The 19,686-nt window shown below is 56.4% G+C and overlaps 1 protein-coding gene across 1 annotated transcript in view; it reads left to right on the top strand.

Moving 5' to 3' along the window:
• The first annotated feature begins 303 nt into the window (after positions 1 to 303).
• PODXL (podocalyxin like) overlaps positions 304 to 19,686 on the top strand; it is a 43,362-nt gene continuing 23,979 nt past the window's right edge. Inside the window, exon 1 of the mRNA XM_024130043.2 lies at positions 304 to 609. Coding sequence (XP_023985811.1) covers positions 546 to 609 — 64 coding nt within the window. The 5' untranslated portion in view covers positions 304 to 545. The remainder of the gene's footprint in view (positions 610 to 19,686) is intronic.

A 19,686-nucleotide genomic window follows, 5' to 3' on the forward strand; every position in this document is an offset into this window, starting at 1 on the left:
CCTGCGCTCTCGGGCGGGCGGCCCCGCGGGCAGGGGGCAGTCCGGCGCCGGGAGCCCCCCGGCTACCCCTCCTCCCGGCGCTGACGCTCACACCCCAGCCCGCGCGGGGGCCGCCCGCCGCGCTCCCCCGCCCGCCGCGCGCCAGGGCGGAGTTTCCTCCTCTGCTCATTGTTCTCCGCCCTGCACCGCCCCGCCCGGCCCCGCCGCCCCGCCCGCGCGGTCCTGGGGGAGGGGAGGGGGCGGGGGCCGGCGCGGACGGGACCGAAGTCGCAGCAGCCGCCGGCAGGGCCGCAGCCGCGCAGACACCGCCCGCGACGCAGCCACCCGCCGCTCCTCTGCCGCCTGGCTCCGCGCCTCGGCCCGGCTCTGCCGCAGCGGCCGCGAGGAGGGGCCTGCGGAGCGCGACTCGGGAGTCTCGGGTCTGCGCCCGGCCGTCCGAGCCACCGCCAGGCCTCCCCGAGAGGCGCCCACGCTCCTGCCGCCCGGCCGCCCGGACCCTCCGCCAAGCCCGCAGCCACCTGCTCCGGGTCTGAGGCCAGGACACGATGCGCTTCGCGCTGGTGCTCTCGGCGTTTCTGCTGCTGCTGCCGCTGTCGCTCTCCCAGGATGGTGAGTGGTGGCTCGGGCTCCGCCGGGACCCGCGCCGTGCCCATGCGCCCCCGGCCGGGCCCGCCGCTGGGAAACCCGCCGCTCCTCGTGGCGGGACCGGGAGCAGCCCCTACGCGCACCACTAGCTGGGGCCACACGCGGAGCCCTGACCTTGCACCATCCAAGCCCCTTCCCACCCCGAGAACGCCGCAGGTGACGGGCTCCGAGCGTGGGTCGTCCGGGGCTCCACTGGGGTGGAGTGGCCGTGGATTGTGTTGGGCCAGACAGGGGCGCGCGGGCGCTGATTGGGTTTGCGGCCCTAGAGCGGGGACTTAGGGCACCGCGAGGCTGGCTCCACGCTTCCTCTGGACCCCCAGGGTCTGATCGCTCTTTTTCTCCGTGTTTGTCCCCGAAGCAGGTGACAAGCCTCCAGTAACAGCCCTCGTGGCCATGTGTTTCGCGTTCGCAGAGAGGATTTTCCAAGCATTGTGAGCCGGCTTAGCTCACCCGAGCCTGTGCTGGAGCAGGTGGAGAGGGGGAGGGAGTAGGTCAGCCACAATCCCAGACTCACCTGAGTGGGGTCCCTGCCTCCATGTTACCAAAGGAACAGCTCCCTTCTCAGTGCCTGGCCAGGAAGGTGAGATTCCTTTCCAGCCCCTTTGTAGAAGCAAGAACTTCTTTCATGAAACAGGCTTGGGCTGTGCCTTAGAAACATCTCCCATATTTCTTACAAAGGTGAAAATCTGAGGGGACAGGTAGCGTCCCAAAGCGCCTAGGAACAGCTGGAGTCTCAGCCCCAGGAGAGAGATGCATTTCTTTCTTGCCCACCTGAGCAGGTGTCTGCAGGGAGAAAGTGATGTTTCCACTCTAGGGTCAGGAGGACTGTGGTGACAGCCCAGACAGGGAAGGGACCCTGCTGCTGGTAGGTGCTGCTGTTTGGGACTAAAGTCTTAGGGGAAGGATGGGGTGGGATGGCAGTACAGTCTCTTCTCTGCATCACAGGGCACTTTGCTGATGGAAAGGGGCTGGCGCTCAGAGAGTAAGTTTGGGCATCCTCCGGTGGACGGCCCTGTTACTTCACAGCCTGGTCTGAAAGGGATGGGCACGGCCAGTGGGTGAAGGGTGTGCACCCCTGGAGGAGGGGTCGCAGTGTGAGGAACGGTCGGGACAGCCCTGAGGACGGCAGCCACCGCGGATTTGCACAACCTGCAGGGCTGAGAAGATGCTGCATTGTGGCCTCTCTCCTCAGCCCTGCTCCCAGGAGGGCAGACTTCAGTTTGGGCTCTGAGCACCATCCAGAAGGGAGATGGGCTGTGTCAGGAGGGATGTGCTATAGTTCCCAGTGCTTCTGAGCTTCAAGAGGCTGAGCTTGGAGGAGAGGGTGGAGGTGGTGGGGCAGGAGTCCTGCTGTTCTGTCCTAAGAGGAGAGACTCCGGAGCCACCCACGGGAAAAGCTCCAAGCCCATCTAGCTGCTGGCTTCAAGGCTGGGACTGTCTTCCCTGGCATCTGCGTACTGCCCCCAAACCCCATCTCTTCCAAAATCCCTCCTCAAGACTAGCATGGGGCATGGCGCATGGTAGGAGCTTGGTATGTGGTAAACAAATACAGTAAAGAAGAAAGGAACCATAACCCTGCTTCTGCCCCCACCAGCAAGTCACCTGAGCCCAGGTGCCCAGTTTCTAAAATGCTATTAACAATATGCAGTGATAAAGGGAAGTGCTTTGAAGAGCACTTCAAACCGGCAAGGGAGTATTACTGTTATTATTATTTGCATATATTGCGGCCAGAAAAGGCTGAAGGGCGCAGGCTCGGTGTTTAGTGGCTATGGTGGATTTCACAGTCTCCTATAGGGACTCACTCAGTAAGGACTGCTCCATCTCTGCCCTTCTGTAGGTTGCAGTCATCTGGGATGACGAGCCCCCAAACTGCTGGACTCCTGTGATTTAGTTCTAAGCAAGGTTTATAGTGGAGCGAAGGAATTATCCCCGACGGGGCCCATATAGGTGTATCACACAGCCTACAGCATCAGCAGCGTTCAGACCAGGGCCAACAGCTCATTAGACCCCTTTTCAGTGCTTTTTTTGGTTTGTTTTACATTTGGTCAAACCATATGGCAAGTCGCTCCTCTGAACCTGTTTCCTTATCTGTAAGACAGAGCAGAGGGACCTCTAGTTTCATGTTATAACATTGCTGGGCTTTTGCTCTGAAGGACAGGCTGACTGAGTACTCTGTCTTCTATGGGTCTGATCGAGTCATTGGATGGATGAATCCTAGGCAAGGCAAAGGCAGCTTGAGGTGGTGGAAAACACTCAAACTTTGGATCAGACAGACCTGCATGACTGTAGACCAGATAGTGAACCTTTCTGAGTGTGTAAAAAAATGACAACAAATCTCCACCTTGCAGGTTGCTCTGAAAATGAGAGATAACATATTAATGAGTTTGCTGTTGTGCATATGCACAGCTCATAGAGCTCAGGAAATCCTAGCTATTATGATTAGTAAGCCGTATGTGTTGAGCACTTGATCGGTTTAAGGTGCCCCCGGCTTCAGGGTTCTGCTAATGTTTGTGGGTGTCAATTAATTGTTAGGTAGTAATAAAAACTGGAGCTTAAGTGCCACACAGTGGGGGAAAGGGAGGCATGTGTGTGAGAAAGCGGTTAAGAGTTGGGAAGGGGTGATCTGGGCGAGGTGAGGTGGGGTTGTACAGGGATTTTAAAATAAAAGGGTCAGTGTGGAGTAGGAGACCCTTCCTAGGGTGGCCGAGGCAGAATGAATTCCAGGGTGTAGCGAAGACACAGATCATAAGCTGGGGGCGTGATGGGGGTTCTTCAGATGGGGTCAGTGAGCTGCAGGGGGGCTTTGGGGAGGAGGTGAACTTTCAGAGCCCGGAAAGAACATTCCATGGGATGGGGTTAGCGGACGGTGGGTGTTCCTAGTGTGGTGCTGCTTGGGCATGGCTTTGAGGCAGGAGTGAGCAAGACATGGTGTGGGGCGGTACCAGGAGGAGACAGGTTTAAGCAGGCTGAGAAGAGGAGAGGACGGGCTGGGAAGGATAAGCGAAGACTCCAGAGAGACCCCAGGTGGCAGCTTGGCCCAGAGCTGCAGGGTGTGGCCACCCAGGGAGGGGCAGAGGAGCGGAGCTTGGCGAGCCCAGGAGGGTCCTCTGGGTCCCCTGGACCTAGAGAAGGCAGGGCGCAGAGGTAGGGGGAGAGGCAGCCCCCGCATCTGCTTTCCCCTCAGGAATCTAGGTTTAAAGGGAGAGGAGGGGCCCCTGCTGAGTGCGGCTTGGCTATCTCTTGCCCTTTGGAAGCTGAGAGAGGAAGGGGACTCCACCTGGTTTGAATTCCCCTGGGCCGGCGGGGGTGGGGAGCTGGAGAGTTAACTCTGTCCATCCTCAGGTATCTTCTCTGCTGAGAAGCCTTCCCAGGTTTCCTAGATGGAACCCAGTTATGTTCCACAGTCTGTGTGGGTGTCTCCCCGACTGCTGAGTGGTAAGCCCCTCAGGGCAGGGCCAGCGCAGCACTGGGCACTGAGCAGTTGCTCAGGAGATGTTGTCTGGACCGCGGCTCCCTGGGGGAACTGGCCCTAGCCCCTGGCTTCAGGCTCTCCGGAAGTGGGGCACGAGGCCAGCTCACACCCTGGCAGTGATGCTGGCCACTGGGCTCTTTCTGCAGCAGCCGAGAGGCGGTAGGAGCACTGCAGAGGGTCGGGGCTTCTGGGCTTGGGAATCTGGACCAGACTGGCGGCTGCTGTGAGGACAGCTCAGCCCGTCGCCCTTTGCTCCTAAGGGAAGTGGGAGGAGCCCTCCGGACAGCTCTCTGCACTTGTTGGGAGGAGCGTGGGTATTTAGATGACCCCTACCCCGGGAAGGGCCGGCTTCTTCACACCCGGGGGCCCGTGCAGGTCTGCTGAGTGCTGAGCTCAAGCCGCAACGGACATCCTCCCACATCACTGGAGAATGGGAGTGACCGCCCTCTGCCCGCCCCCTGCCCAGCAGCCCGAGCCTGCCTGGAGGCTTCATCAGACCGAGAGGCCGGGAGCTCCGTCCTCAGCTCTGGGCTCACTTCCTCTTTGTGCCCGTGGGGTACGATGCAGGGCAGGGAGCTCAGCTGGGTGTGTGTGTGTCCTGTTTTGTCCCATTCCCAGGAACAGCGGTGCAGTTGTGTGGGTCTCTCCTTGTCTTGTGTCCTGTCCACTTGGTGGGACTGTTAGAAGATCAGATCTGGTGGCAGATCTGGGACTGTGACTCTTTGGGCCGTGCTGGCCTCATGACTGTAGGTATTCTCTTTAAGGCAAGCCTTCGAGAAAATCTACACAAAAGATCCACTACAAGGAGCCTCTTTATATCTGCAACGGCGTTGACCATAAGATTCCTTTGAGTAGGCAGCCCGCTTGCTGTTCAAAATAGAGTTCAGTTGACAAAGAGTAGTTTCCACACCACTTCTAAATAACCCGGAAAATCAGAGAACACAGAATTTTAGAGCTGGGAGTGTTCTGGAAATCATCTAATACACCCCTCCCCCCCGTGTTTCAGATGAGGGGATGCAGACCGGGGGTTCACTTGCTCAGGTTCTCGGGGACTCCCGTTGGCGGCTTCCCGGGGATGTGTGCGCACGTGTCCGCAGCCGTAGTACTAGTAACTGGACTCGGCCTCAAGGCTCATTCTTCCCTGGGCATCGAAGAAACTCACTCCAACCCTGTTAAGAAAGGGTTGCATGGTGGTGACAACTCTGTAGTGTGCCCAGATTCTCTCCCCACCCCTCCACCGTAGGGTAAACTGAGGCTTGAAGCCACTTTGTTACTCAAGAGTTAGGCTCCCCGAGTACCATGTCACAGCGCTGGCCCCGTGCGTCGTGACTGTGTGTCTTGTCTGCCATCGCCTGTGAGCCTCTGGTGTCCACAGCATGCAGTCAGAACAGAATCTGGACAAAGGGCTGGTGCAAACCGCTTGTTGGAGGACCAGTGCACAAAGGCAGCGTCATTTGCAGGTTCAGGAGCGGCCCCTCCCCACGTGTCGCCACCGCATGCCCTCATATGGTGCTGAGCCCCGCCCTGGACCACTCCAGCAGCGGCCAGCACAGGTCCCCAGCTTAGCTCGGCTTCCCAGCCACCCATCCTCCCGCCGGCCCCGCCCCTCTCCCTGAGCACACCACCACCACCCTCTCTTCCTTTGTAGCCTTATCCCCCTCGGGTCAGCCACCTCCAACTTCCCTAGGGCCAGGGCGCAGGGTGGCACCCCGTCCGCCAATTGTCACGGCCGGAAGGCTGTGGGCCTCAGCCCAGGGGGAAGAGAGTGCAGAGGAACGGCTGCGCGGGGCTTGCCATGCAGTTCTGGGTTGGGGTGCAGGGAGCCCTCCCAGAGCCAGGCCCCTGGAGGTGCGTGGGCTGACCCAGGAGCCATCAGTTGTCTGACCTCTAACCTTCCAGCTCCCTGACACAGGTCAGCGTGGAAGGGACAGTGGGAAGGTAAGGAAATAGGGACACTTTTTAATTCTTCAACTAAGGGTAAGCTAGGTGTGAGCCGAAGCCACGCCCCTTCGTAGCAGAAATTCGCGAGCTCTGTCCGAGGGGTCCCTCGGCCCCCATCCGGTCAGACTCCTGTGCTGACCTGCTCTGAACGTGCTGATTGGGGCCGGTGTCTCCAGCCAGGGTAGCACGGGCTTACCTCTGAACAGCCTTTATCTCACAGACCATTCCAGAGAGGGGGAAACGGAGGCCTGGGCGCCAAGGGCCACGGTAGAGAGCACCTCTTCTCCCAGATGTCCACATGCCTCAGCCCTCATTTCCTGCGGCTCTCTGCTGGAATGCCACCTTCTCAGAGAGGCTTTCTGGGCCTCCACACCCTGGACCCATCTCCCCCGATCATTTTCTCCATAGCATGTATCCCCGATAGGCACTCATTTCTCTGTCTCCCTCCCGAGTGGACTGTAAGCTCCACGAGGGCAGGGACTTCTGTTGGTCAACGCTGTAGCCGCAGCACCTAGAACAGTACCTGGCACACAGTAGATGGTCCATAAATATTTGCTGAATGAGTGAATGAGCGAGTAGGTGGCAGAGCAAGCTGGTTTAGAATCCGAAGTCTTGTCTGCCAGTTAGTTCTGGGCTCTCCAACTGCAAGGCTCCAAATCTGATTCCGGAAGAGAGGCAAGTGGCAAGGGGGCTGGCCCCGTGCGTGGAGGAGTGGACACAGAGGCATGAGGGGAGCTGCCTTGTGGTCCAAGGTGGCTACTCAGGCTCCAGCTGTCAGGAAAAAAAGAACAAGAAGGCTGCAGCTCCTCTTCTGAGGTTACCTGCCAGAAACCACACACACCCTGTCCAGTTACGTTTTGTTGAATGGAACTTAGTCCCGTGGCCACACATAGCTGCAAGAGAAGCAGGGAAGAGTACTTCCTTAGGGAAGAGTGATCTTTATTTCAGGCACTCATATGCCTAACCAAAAAAGAGTGGTTTGGTTGTGAAGAAGTGAAGGATGGATATTGGAATAGGTCCCTGGCACATGCTACCGTAGTCCCGGTCCCTGGTTTTCTCTGTCCTCAGTTCTCACCTTGCCAGTAAATCGACTTTGCATCTGCATGAGTGAAACAAGGAGTTGTCTGTCCCCCGTGGCCTGAGGCTCTGCCACCTCCTGGCCAGGTCCAGCTTGGCCCTTGTTTTTTGTGGCTCCAGCCTTTTGGCGCTGATGGAGCAGCTCCTTGTGATGCTCAGGGAAACTGGGGTCCCTCCCTTTCGGGTTCCTCAGCCGTGAGCTGCACCAGTGAGCCAGGTGCCCAGGAGACCTCCCATGAGCAGGGCCTCAGCCAGGGCAGGCATAGGGCAACCTGCTGTCCCCCACTTGTTTCTGGATGGGAAGGAAGAATTTCTGCGCCCCATCCTCCTCTTCGCACCTCAGTAGGGCAAGTACAGGGCAGAGGAAGATACTGTTCTTAGGAGTTTGGTCCATGGACACTTGTGAGAGCAGCAGCTAGAGGCCAGTGGCTTTTAAACCCAGTGGAGATGTTCTGTGATGGAGGGGAAAACTAAGAGTAGGCCAGTTTGGGGTGGGGGCAATTCACATCCCCTAAGCTTTGTGCCATTCTGCTTTTACCTGTTCTGTATGGCAGGTAGGTCTCCACAAAAGAATTCCTTTGAGAGAAAAGTTCTGTCAAAGAGGAGAAGAAAAATTGAAATCTCTTGGCACGATGCCCCAGGCTTTAAAGTTATTTGGTCCAAGCTTTGTCACTTACTACCCTTGTGATTTCAGACTTGTTCCCTGGCCACCGTTTCCCCAGCTATAAAATGGGCATCGTGCCTTCCTCAACAGTGGGGGTTAAATATGAGCATGTAGGTGGTGTGCCTGACACATTTTAGTTTTATTTCTTTGAGTGGCTTCAGTTCTAGCCCAGCATGAGGTGTGATGAAACAGACCCTGCTACTACCCTCTCCCAAGCTGCTGCTCCTTGCTGGCCTGAGCTTTCTCCTCTATGGCCCTTTCCCATTTAGTCACTGCCCCACAGCCAGGCCACTCGGGATGAGGGCCCTAGTTCTGGGAGGTTAGTTCTACACCATAGTCCTGGATGAGGGTGGTTAGGGTGGGCTCAGCTAAGAAGGGGCTCCGATGGCCAGGCCCACACCTTCCTGGTTCCCATCCAGGTGCTTCTCACCCTACCCCCTAGGGGCACTGCCCTTCGCTTTGGGGCTTCAAGTCAAAACAGGCTTTCCTGAAGCCACCTCCAGACCCTGATCCTGGCAGCCCGAGGTCCTGCCCATCACACTGGGAAATGGAGTTTCCCATCCCACAGCTCTTTCTCTTTTTTTTCTTTTTTTTTTTTTTTTTGCGGTACGCGGGCCTCTCACTGCTGTGGCCTCTCCCGTTGCGGAGCACAGGCTCCGGACGCGCAGGCCCAGCGGCCATGGCTCACGGGCCCAGCCGCCCCGCGGCATGTGGGATCTTCCCGGACCGGGGCACGAACCCGCGTCCCCTGCATCGGCAGGCGGACTCTCAACCACTGTGCCACCAGGGAAGCCCTTTTCTTCTTTTTTAAAAAAAATTATTTAACTGTAGTTGATTTACAATATTGTGTTAGTTTCAGGTGTACAGCTTCAGAATCTTTTCCATTATAGGTTATTATAGAATACTGAATATAGTTCCCTGTGCTATATATAGTAAATCCTTGTTGTTTATCTATTTTATATATAGTAGTGTGTACCTGTTAATCCCAAACTCCTAATTTATCCTTTCCTCCCCACCCCCTTCCCCTTTGGTAACCATGTTTGTTTTCTATGTCTTTGAGGCTGTTTTGTAAATAAGTTGATTTGTATTATTTTTTTAGATTCCACATATAAGTGGTGTCATATAAGTATTTGTCTTTCTCTTTCTGACTTACTTCACTTAGTATGATAATCTCTAGGTCCATCCATGTTGCTGCAAATGGCATTATTTCATTCTTTTTTGTGGCTGAGTGGTATTCCATTGTGTGTGTATGTGTGTGTGTGTGTGTGTGTATACACACACACACACACATACACCCACACCCACATACACACACATACCACATTTCCTTTATCCGTTCGTCTGCTGATGGAAATTTAGGTTGCTTCCATGTCTTGGTTTTTGTGAATAGTCCACAGCTCTTTTCTACCTGGATAAGTGCTCCTCTGGCCACCGCTGCTACACTGGCCACCCCTGCTGCTCTACCCATGTCCAGCATGTGGGTCTGAGTCTCCCCCTCTAAATAGCTTCCTTTCTTCTCATCCAAACTCACCCTGACTCTGCAGCAAATTCCCAGTGACACAGTCCAAGCCAGGCAATGAAGCATACTGCTGGTCTTTTCACAGCCACCTCTACATTTTCTTCCTCCGAGAAGGAAGGAGGGGAGAGGAGGCACATGAGGTTACAATCCAGCGTCTAACGTAAACCAGGGAACTGAATATTTCCTCACGGAGTGAGATGTAGGAGGAAGATAGGAACTCCTCACAGAGCTGCCTTTGGTTTTCTGCACAATAAACGCCAGTGGGGCATTGCCCCGTGCCTCAGTCTACCCAAATGGTAAATCTGGGCTAGCACCATATGGGTTTTTTTTCTTTTACAACTCGGTGAAATGAGCTGTATCCCAAACAGTCCAAAGAGAACACGAGTAGTCCTCAGGATATTAATAGCTTTGCTCTCAGTAAATGTATGATAAATGAATAAAAAATTGTTTTATGAATAAAAGAGAACCATGATCCAGAAAGTTTGGGAAATGCTACCTACCTCTTTCCTCTTCTTGGAAAGTCAACACATGTTAGGATTTTCAGTGGTCCGAGATGGCCCTCATTACCTTTGTCCACCCCCGCGTTCCCCAGATGTACTTTAACTGTGGAACTTTTTCCTTTTCTCTTTTTGATAGAACAATCTATTGGGGGAGCTGCTGATGTAAACATAATGACCAACTGTCCCAGTTTGCCCAGGACTGAGAAATATTCAGGGATGTGTGACTTTCAAAACAAAAACCCAGACAGTCCTATGGAAGGACCTGGACCAGGATGAAAAAACATCCAATGTAAAAAATACAACCGGATGCATCTGCAGTGTTGCTAAGCGAGATCTTCTTGACGTGGTGATGTAGCCGTAGCAGGCCCTCCTTCCTTAGGGGCTTTATAGGAAACTGCCTGGAAGGTTGTGGCCACTAGGAAAGCGGCTTGTACCTGAGTGTGGGCAGGAATGAGTGACATTCAAGGCTAGTGGCCCCTCTTGGGTGCTTAACAATAAAAGTGCTTCTCCGACGGAAGCTGGAGCCATCATGAGGAGAACTGCAGCTGTGTGTGCGTTTCTGACGGTTGATCTTTCGGCTCCGATGGGAGCGAACATGGTTCGCCGGTTGCTTCTGGCTTCTTTCCTGTTGGGCCTTCACCCCTGCTGCTTTGAGCCCCTGATCCTGACGGCATTGCACGTCTGTTTTAAATTCAGTCTGAGTCTGTCATCCTGCCCCAGCCAGGCCTTAGAGAAGGGGATTCCAGAGCCAGCACCCCGCAATGGCTCACCAGACGCAGTGGTGTTTGGGGCTTTTCTCCTTAGCGCTAGACAAGCGGGGTGCGCTGAGATACATGGATCTCATCCACCCTCAGGCTGTCATTTATTTTCCTGGGATTCAGGGAGCCAAATGGCGAAAGGGGTGCATCTTGTTTGCTGAGTCACCAGCTTGCCTGTGCTTCCCAAGCTGCCACTGGTAGGTAAGGCACCTACCTTCTCCCAGGCAGGTCCATGAGCCGGGGTCCCCTTGCTTAGGCAGACATAGTCCTGCACCCCAGCTCTGGGGGACACTGCCTGCCAGCTGCCCTGTGCTGTCAGCCCACTCTCCAATACACCGCTTCACCAGAAGACCCCCAGAACACCACCCAAGATTGCTTCCCGCCCTCAGGTCATCCTGGTGTCAACTTCTCTGCGGCTACAGTGGGCCAGGGCACTAGAGAGCTTGTGCCATGGACAGCTGGCTCTGGGCAGAGGCAGGTGGGAGCTGGTCCGCAGGCTCTTGTTCCCCCCTTGGCATCCTGGGAGGTTGCAAGTAGGTGGAGAAACACTTTGGCTTTGCTCCCGAGCCTGGGGGCGGATCTGGAAGTCCGATCCTGACCACACAGATTCGCATCTCTGAATTCCCTGGGCACTTCTGGGCAATTGTTTCTACACACCAGCTATAACTGGCCCTGGGGTCTCCTGATAATTAAGCTTTGGGTCTGTGCGTGTGTGTGTGTGTGTATGTGTATGGGGTGGGGGGCGGCAGGCGTGGAGCACATGCCCAGGAGGCTCTGTCTGAGTCCGGTGTTGAATAAAGAGCAGGGAGGAAAAGAAAACAGGTTTGCAAGGGCAAGATGCTGCATCCACTCGGGGCCAGCCATCCTCCCCGTGGGCCTCAGTTTTCTCATCTGTGAGTGAGGGGCTGCTACTTTGTATTTCTCAGTGGTCTGAAAGGCCTGACTTGCCTGATGATCTCGGCCCCAGAACTGCCGGCCTAATGGGAATGGATTCAAGTTTGTGGATCCATCCAGGAGGGCCTAGGGGAGTGGGGAGGCTGGGGGGAGCCTAGATTTGACAGCGTGATGCTTTGAGCCAGCAGGGATGGCTGGGGGGCGGGGGAAGCTGTTCTCATCCCAGCTGGCTGCTGTGGCCAGCCAGCGACACCTTGAATTCCTGGAAAATGTGAGCCCCTCTCTGCTCTGCATCTCACCGCAGGTCAGATGCCTCCCCCTCCCTATCTAAAGGCAAGGAGGGGAGCAGGAGCTGGAGCCAGGAGCATATGGGCACATACCCCCCAGGATAGAGAGCCACACTGGGAGTTGGACCACAGAGTCCTAGATACCAATGGAGGTGTGACCTGGTGCCCGGGGCTCTGACCATCTGCTTGCCCATCTCTCCCTTGTGGGAGGGGGATCCGCGATGTCTGGGGTCCTTCTGGTTCTGACATTATGACCCAGGGATGCAGAGGAAAGTGATGTCTGCGTGGCTTCTAGAACAGGGCACATACCCAGACTAGTCATGGAGGGCTGTGTACTGAGCCACATCCGGTTCTGGCTGCTCAGTAGGTCTCTGCCTCTCTCTGACTCCTGCTTCCCCAGCCTAAGGGGTGGGCATCAGCTGCTCTTCTGGCTGCATCTTTAGGCATGATGCCACCACTATAAAAGCAAAGACCAGTCTGTAAGGGACCAGCATCTTTGAAATCCTGTGGCCCTGGGTGTGCCACGTCCAGAGCTCTGCACCCACTTTGCAGATGGGAAATCCAAGGCAGGAGGATCGTGGTGGTTTACGCAGAGTCTAGTCTTCCACTCGAGCACTTCCGCCGTAGTGCTCGGAGCATGGGGGTGGCCAGATACACTTGGCCCAGATATCTGGGCTTCTGCACCCACTCAGAGGGTAGTGAGATGCAGTGAAGAGAGTGGGGAAAGGTAGGGACAGGAGCATGTGAGGCCGAGGACAAGAGGTGGTGCCTCCCCTTCTCCAGCCAGGAGCAGGAGCCCTGGGTCTGACTTCAGAATCAATCTTGTGTGATCCAGGCAACACTGACAACCTGTCCTGACCTGCAGAACCTCAGAGGAAAACATTTCATTTTGCTTCTAGTTTCTTCTGAAGAGTTGTGAAATCACTGTGTGTGTGCGTGTGTGTGTTTTCACACCTTCTCTTGCCCACTTCAGGTGACATGGAGCCTCCTCGACTACTTTTAGGGGGTGACTTTTCAGCCATTTGGACACCTGGCTCTGGCCGGGCCTGGCCCTGGGATTCCTGATTCACTTCCCTAGGCGGAGCCCGTAGGAAACTGAGCTTCCTCCACTGGCTCTGAGGTACCAAACATGAGGACCACTTAGCTTTGTTTAAAAGGAACATGCCTTTTAACTTTCCTTGCAGGCCTTGTGGCGGGGACAAGGGAGCCAGCCCTCAATTGGTTGGCTATATTCATTTAGGAGGTTTGTTTGTTCTTTTTAAGCAACACCCTGACGAGAACCCCAGTCCCCATCAGCAAGCAGAGCTCCCCTGTCCTCAAACACCAGGGAAATCCAGATTCCCTGCTCTGCAGGGAGCAGGCTGACAGCCTCAGTTCCCACCCGTCCCCCTCCCCGAGCGCACACGCATTTAGTCTCCTAAGGTGGATTATTCTGCAGCAAGTAGGATGCAGGTGTTATTCCTGGAAGGGGAGACTTCTCTCCAGGACAGAAAAAAAAAATGTTTGGAAATTTGGAAAGCTGAGCTTGGGGCCTTAACCTTCAGCTTCCAGCAGGCGGAAACCGGTCATTGCCTGGGAAAATCGCAGGCCGCGTTTCACAGAGCTTTCTCCGGCGGCCACCATCCCGTCTGTGCGGGACTTCCCTCTGGCTCCTGGCCCTTGTTTGTTTTCAGCCGGGAGTGGCGACTGGTCCCTGGCGGAGGTTTCTAGGGGCAGCCGAGAAACCCGTACACATCTGGCGATTTTCACGGTTTCGGGAGGGGGAGGGTGGTGTGGGAGTGACAACGTGCTCCTGCGGAAAAATATTTACCAAGGCTGTTTTTGAACTGGCTGCTAAGGGAAGAGCGGGAGGCCAGACGTGCTCCCGCGTTGGCTGCAGCTGTGCGTGCTTCCCGGCACTTCCCAGAAGCAGGTGCGCCTGGGGGAGGGATGCCGCTGCCAGGAGTTGTGCCAGCAGGTGGTTGGTTGGTGCTGGGAGTGGGGCAGCCACCTCCACCGACAGCCTCCCCCAACTAAAGTCCTGCCCCCCAGTCTGTGCCTGTGTCTCCCCAGCCCAGCATCATGAGGGCACCTCCCCCCAGAGGGTGTGGGAGACCCAAATGCCATCCTGGGTAAAGCTGGCAGCTCAGTTCTGGCCGACAGGACAGGCCTCAGTAGTGCTACTTATAAGCTTAACAGTAATGAGGATAAACTGTTTCTGATCGGTGGTTGGTAGAAAACTGCACCGTGAGAAGAGAGAGGAAATACCCACCTGTGCCCTTGGCCTCAGACCTGACACTGGCGCGGTGGGACACGCGGTGCCTGCCCTCCTTTCCGGAGCCCTTGGCCCAGACATTGGCGTCTCCAGCTCACAGCAGGGTGTTGGCAAGGTTGTCAGCCCGCCTTCCCATGGGCCAGACCTGCCCCTCTGAAGTTTTGGAGTATTTCGACATTTTCCCCCAACACTTACACATTTTAAAAAAATGTTCATTTTGTTCTAAGGTAGATATTTCTCTTTCCAGTGACTCACAGGGAGACCAAGGCCCCAGGAGGCCCCAGCCTCACGCAGGACCCAGGTCTCCCACCCCCAAAGCTCGTTCTTCCTGTGGAGGCTGCCTATACGTCACACAGGTGGTCCTTGAAACAGATCTTAACGATGAGCCGAAGGCTCTCTGCCTCCTTCCCAGGGTGCTGTCCTGTTGCCCTGACCTTTGTACGGGAGTCCTTCCTGGTAGGCGAGGTGAGCGGAGGAGTCAGCCGGGCATCACCCGTAAGCCAGGGGCTTGGCCGCTGCTGGGCTCACTGCCGGCTCGACAGATCCGGATTCACATGGGCGGCAGCAGGCGGAAGGATTAGGAGGCCCGGGGAGGGTGTTGTTTCAAGGGGGTTTAGTCCGTCTTTCCAGTACGGGGAGCGCGACACACCCGTCCCCAACCTCAGGTCAGCATGTGCACGCGCCTCTCAGCGCCTCTCATTAGGCACAGCGGCGACAGGTGGCTCAGAGTCAGGAGGCTGGTCCAGGACGGGCACGTCCTTGTGGGTGGGGGGACGAACCAGGGCAGGGGCCGCAGGGGGCTCGGGTGGAGGCAGGCCCGAGATCCTGGGTGGCTCAGTTGATGAATTCCAAGCTCTCCTCTTACCTCTCTGCCTTCAGCAACAGAATTATGATAATGAGTAATCCAAAGAATGTATTTAGAAGCTTCCTGTTTCAGGGTGGGGCGGGTTCTGCCCTCTGACCCCACCTGGAGAGCTGGTGGGGGGCAGTGTGCAGCCCACTGTGGCCCTCGACTGTCACTAGGAGGGATTGCAGAGCTCCTTGGAGCCCCCTGTGAAGGCCCCCCCTCCCAGCCCCTGCCGGCCCCGGGGGAGAGGGTGGGGCAGGACTGGCGAGCACGGCCCCTCCTCGTCTTCCAAGTATGTCTTCTTTGGAGAAATGTCTATTTAGGTCTTCTGGTCAGTACTTTTGTTTTTTTTTTAATTTTGAATTTTTATTTATTTATTGTTTCTGGTTGTGTCGGGTCTTCGTTGCTGCACGCGGGCTTTCTCTAGTTGCGGCGAGCGGGGGCTACTCTTCGTTGCGGTGCGAGGGCTTCTCACTGTGGTGGCTTCTCTTGTGGAGCACGGGCTCTAGGCGCGGGCTTCAGTAGTTGTAGCACGTGGGCTCAGTAGTTGTGGCTCGCAGGCTCTAGAGCACAGGCTCGGTAGTTGTGGCGCAGGGGCTTAGTTACTCCGCGGCATGTGGGATCTTCCTGGACCAGGGCTTGAACCCGTGTCCCCTGCACGGCCGGGTGGATTCTTATCCACTGCACCACCAGGGAAGCCCTGGTCAGAACATTTCAATACAAGAGTTTCCCCACCTTCTTCACCCAGAGTCAGACACTTAATCAGATTCTTTCATCTTCACCCACACCCCTCAGGGTGGGATGGGGAAGGACGCAGAAGTGAGGTAGTGAGGTAGCTTCGTTTCACCGAGGAGGAGGAGGAAGCCCAGACTGAGAGGGAGGGGCGCGTACCCAGCATCCCCTCCCGGGTCGCCCCCCCCTCCCCCACGTGGTCCCTAACACCACACCCTGGTCTTGGAGCCCAGCTGGCCTTAAGCAGCTCTCACAGAAGGGAAGCTCAGGCTGCCCAGGCTTTCCCTGCTGACAATGAGGTCTGGGGTCACTGGGCTGCCCCCAGGAAAGCCCCTCCCTCCCTCCCTGCCTCCTCTCCCCGTCTCTGCTCCACGTCTCCCCCAGGCTTCTCCAAGTTGGTGAGGAAACACTTCCTGGAGCCAGGCTCCACCCAGGCCTCCAGTTCCTCTTCCTTCCCCAGGAAGATTCTGGCTTACCCCCTTGTCTGGGAATTCGCTTGGCCACAGTCACCCTGGTGCTGATCTCCCCCACCCTCCCCTATGCGGCCATGCCTCACTGGGGAACCTGGGAAGAGCCTCATGTGCCCCCTCCCCTACATCAAGGCCTGTACAGATGTGAGCATCCCAGAGGAAGAGGCGAGTTTCCGCATGGCTCTGTGACGGGGAAGATGCGGCAGGGACCCGACTCGGGGCTGGCATGGAGAAACCCTTCCCCTCTCCCTTGGAATATAATCGTGGGCAACGTTACCTGAGCACTTTCTCTGTGCGCTCACTGCTCTGAGTGCTTAAAGGTGTGAGTTAGTTACTGTTATTACCTGCCTCTTCACTTTTGATGGAAGCGGAAACTGAGGCATAGAATGAAGATCCTTGCCTGGCACGTGACCAGCGCGTGGTGGGACGGGGCTTGAACCCAGGTGGTTGGGCTCCCGAGTGCGCGCTCTTAACCCCTACCCTGTCCTGCTTTCGTGGAGAGGGACGGGGGTGGGGTGGGAGAAGGGGTCACACGTGGGACTGGGCAGGGGTGTGTGCACATCAGATCCGCGTACCTCGGGCTCTGGGCCACACTCCAGGTGTAGGGGACAGGAAAGAAGGAAGAATTGCTGGCCTGGAGAAGAAGAGGTGGGGCAAGGTCCTCTGGCCACAGCCCCCTCCCCTGTGGGGAGGAAGGTGCCCAGGTGAAGCCTGCCTTTCTCTGTGGCTGGGAGATACCCGTGCTGGACAGTGGCAGCCCTCTCCCGCCCAGGGAAACCGCCGGACAGGGCCCTGCCCTGGGAGCAAGTGTCGGACAGACCAGCTGAAACAAGCTGATAAGGGCAGAACAATTCCAGATTTGAAGAATGCCCAGAACGATCTCCCCCGACGGGGCAGTTCTGGGCTCCTCTGGGAGAGGCGATGCCCAGGAGCTGGGCCTGATAACCCCCTGGGGTGCTGTTCTCATCTCCAGAGGCACCAGGAGGGCAGAGCTGCCAGACCCTGGGGAAGGGACAGGGCGGCTGGAGCATGACCAGAACCTGTGGCCACACTTGTCTGCCTGACCGTCGGCCTGACGGGCGGCGGTGAGGGCAGGTTGGGACCCTGCCCTTCCGTAGACACTGGAGCTGTCCTTCCTGCCATTTCTCTTCTCGTTATTAACCTCCACCTTGGGTCCCTCAGTCAGCTCGAGCTGCTACAACAAAATACCACAGACGGGGTGGCCTAAACAGCAAAAGTTCCTGTCTCACAGTTCCAGGGGCTGAGAGTTCTGAGATCAGGGCGGCAGCAGGGTCGGGTTCTGGTGACCCTCTGCCATCTTCCCGTGTGTCCTCACGTGGCTGAGAGAGAGAGGAAGCTCTGGGGACTCTTCCTCTTCTTCTGAGGACACTAATCCCAACATGGGGCCCCAACTCCTAACACTGTCACACTGGGGGCTAGGGCTTCAACACATGAATTGGTGGGGATACAAACTTTCAGTCCGTAACTCCCCTTAATGCCAGGAAAGTTGACCAGGCGCATCTTTGGGGCCTTCGGCCCAAGCAGGGGGCCGTTTGGAGGGGTATAGAGAGCAGTCCCAGGGGTCATAGGCCCCGTTTTTTTCAGATGCGGACCATGGCAGGCTGACATATCCACCCTTCCCCCCTCCCAAAGGTGTGTACAGTAAATCCCTGAAACTGATTATCCCCTTATTTGGACAGAGGGTCTTTGCCAGTGTAACTAAGCCAAGGATCTTGAGATGAGGTCATCCTGGATTATCTGGATGGGCCCTAAATTCAATGACAAGTTTCCTCATAAGAGACACAGAGGAGGCAGCAATGCGGCCCCGGTGCCAGAGTGGGAGTGATGCTGCCGCCATCTAAGGAATGCCAACCGCCGCCAGAAGCCAGAAGAGGCAAGGAAGGGTTCCCCTTGGAGCCTCCAAATGGAGTGTAGTCCTGGCCACACTTTGATTTCAGACTTCTGGCCTCTGGAGCTGTGAGAGAATCAGTTTCTGTTGTTGTAAGTCACCCAGTTGTTGTTATGGCAGCCTGAGGACATAGGACATAGGACCCAAGGCACAGAGAGGGTCCAGGCTTTACCCAAGCCCAGGGCAGCCCTGGGAGAGTGCCGTAGCCGGTTGGTAGAGGTGAGGCGAGTTGGCCTCCTTGTCCCTCTCCCCAGGCGCCCAGCCCTGACCCCTTTTCCCAGCTGCTGTCCGCCCAGGTCAGGCTCCCCCAGCCTCCCTGTCCCCACCAGTCCCTGCTTAGGACCGTTTTTGGGGGGTGGGGTGAGGGCAGCTGGCTTTCTTAAAGCCACAAGGGACAGGCGTTTACAAGGGATGGGTATAGGACTAGTGAGGTACCCAGAGCAGAACCCCAGAGCAAAAAGCCTCCAAGGACAGGACCCACACTGAGGCAGAGGGGCATCCAGAAGGGCTTCTGGGTGGAAGGCCTGGAGTGCTCAGCTGTGCAGGAGAGAGGTAGGTGGGGAGGATGGCCAGAATCTGCTGGGGTGTGGGACTTGTAAAGACCCACCTGGAATGAGGGGTGCAGCTCTGTTCCTGGGAGGCAAGAGGCCCAAGAAACAGCCGTCACGTACTGGGAAAATGAGTTTCAAGGTCGGGCGGCTGATTTAATAAAACCCAAGAAGCACGGAGGTGGGGACATTACATGGGGCGGGGGGCATCAAATTTTTCGAAATGAAGGGATGAGGGAGAGTGAGGGGGCTGCATGCAGGGTAAAGAGAGGACATCTGATATGCTGGCCCTGGGGAAAAGTCCTGTCCAGGCCAGCAGTGGGCCTGCAGCCCCTCTCTGCCCTTAGGGCAGCCCCAGTTCCCTTGCTGACCCAGGAGTTTGGGGCCTGCATCCTTCCAAAGCTCCCTCATCCTGCCCTGCCCCACTGTAATTAATTCCCAGCTGCCATCCAGAAGCCTGGCAATAAATGGGCCAGTTTGATATGTGGGCAACAGGGTTTGGGGGCTGAGAAGGGTTGGCCCTAGAGAGCTGGGAGGGGCTCAGATTTCCACCAGGCTGGACCTGAGGCAGCATCACCTGGCACCCTTCCCCATGACGCGCAGAACCTGCTCTTGGGAGGTCACAGGCTCTTGAAGCGGATGTCACATGCTGGGAGAATGAGTTTCCAGGTCGGTCAGCTCTTGGAAAGGAGGCCCAGAGCAAGGCCTCTGAAGTGACTGTTGTCACAGCAAAAGCAGACTTAACCTGTGTTCACAGCATCATGCTTGGGAAAGTGCCACTACATCCTCGGGGACCTTAGAAGTCACCTAGCCCATTTCGCAGATGTTTCAAGAGGACCAAGGACTCGGCCGAGCCCTCGGGGCTTAGAGGCAGAGCCAGGACTGGAAGGCTGCGCTCTGTTTTCGCACCTGCCTTTATCACACCCGTGCATGAAGACGCCATCTCATCCTGCCTGATTTCTGCCCTTTCACTGTCCACCCCCCGCCCACCCCCGGCCCGAGCCTCTTGGTTTTAGCCACACCCGAGGGTGGTGAGCTGGGGGTAACAAAGGAAGAAGAGGTGGACACTGGTGTCCAGGCCTGGATGCTCCCATCTCGTGGCCTTCCTTCCACACACACTCTTCCTGGGGCATTCTTTTTTTTTTTTTTTTTTTTTTTTTTTTGTGGTA

This window comes from Physeter macrocephalus, chromosome 5 (assembly GCF_002837175.3).
Source record: "Physeter macrocephalus isolate SW-GA chromosome 5, ASM283717v5, whole genome shotgun sequence".
Classification (NCBI taxonomy): Eukaryota; Metazoa; Chordata; class Mammalia; order Artiodactyla; family Physeteridae; genus Physeter; species Physeter macrocephalus.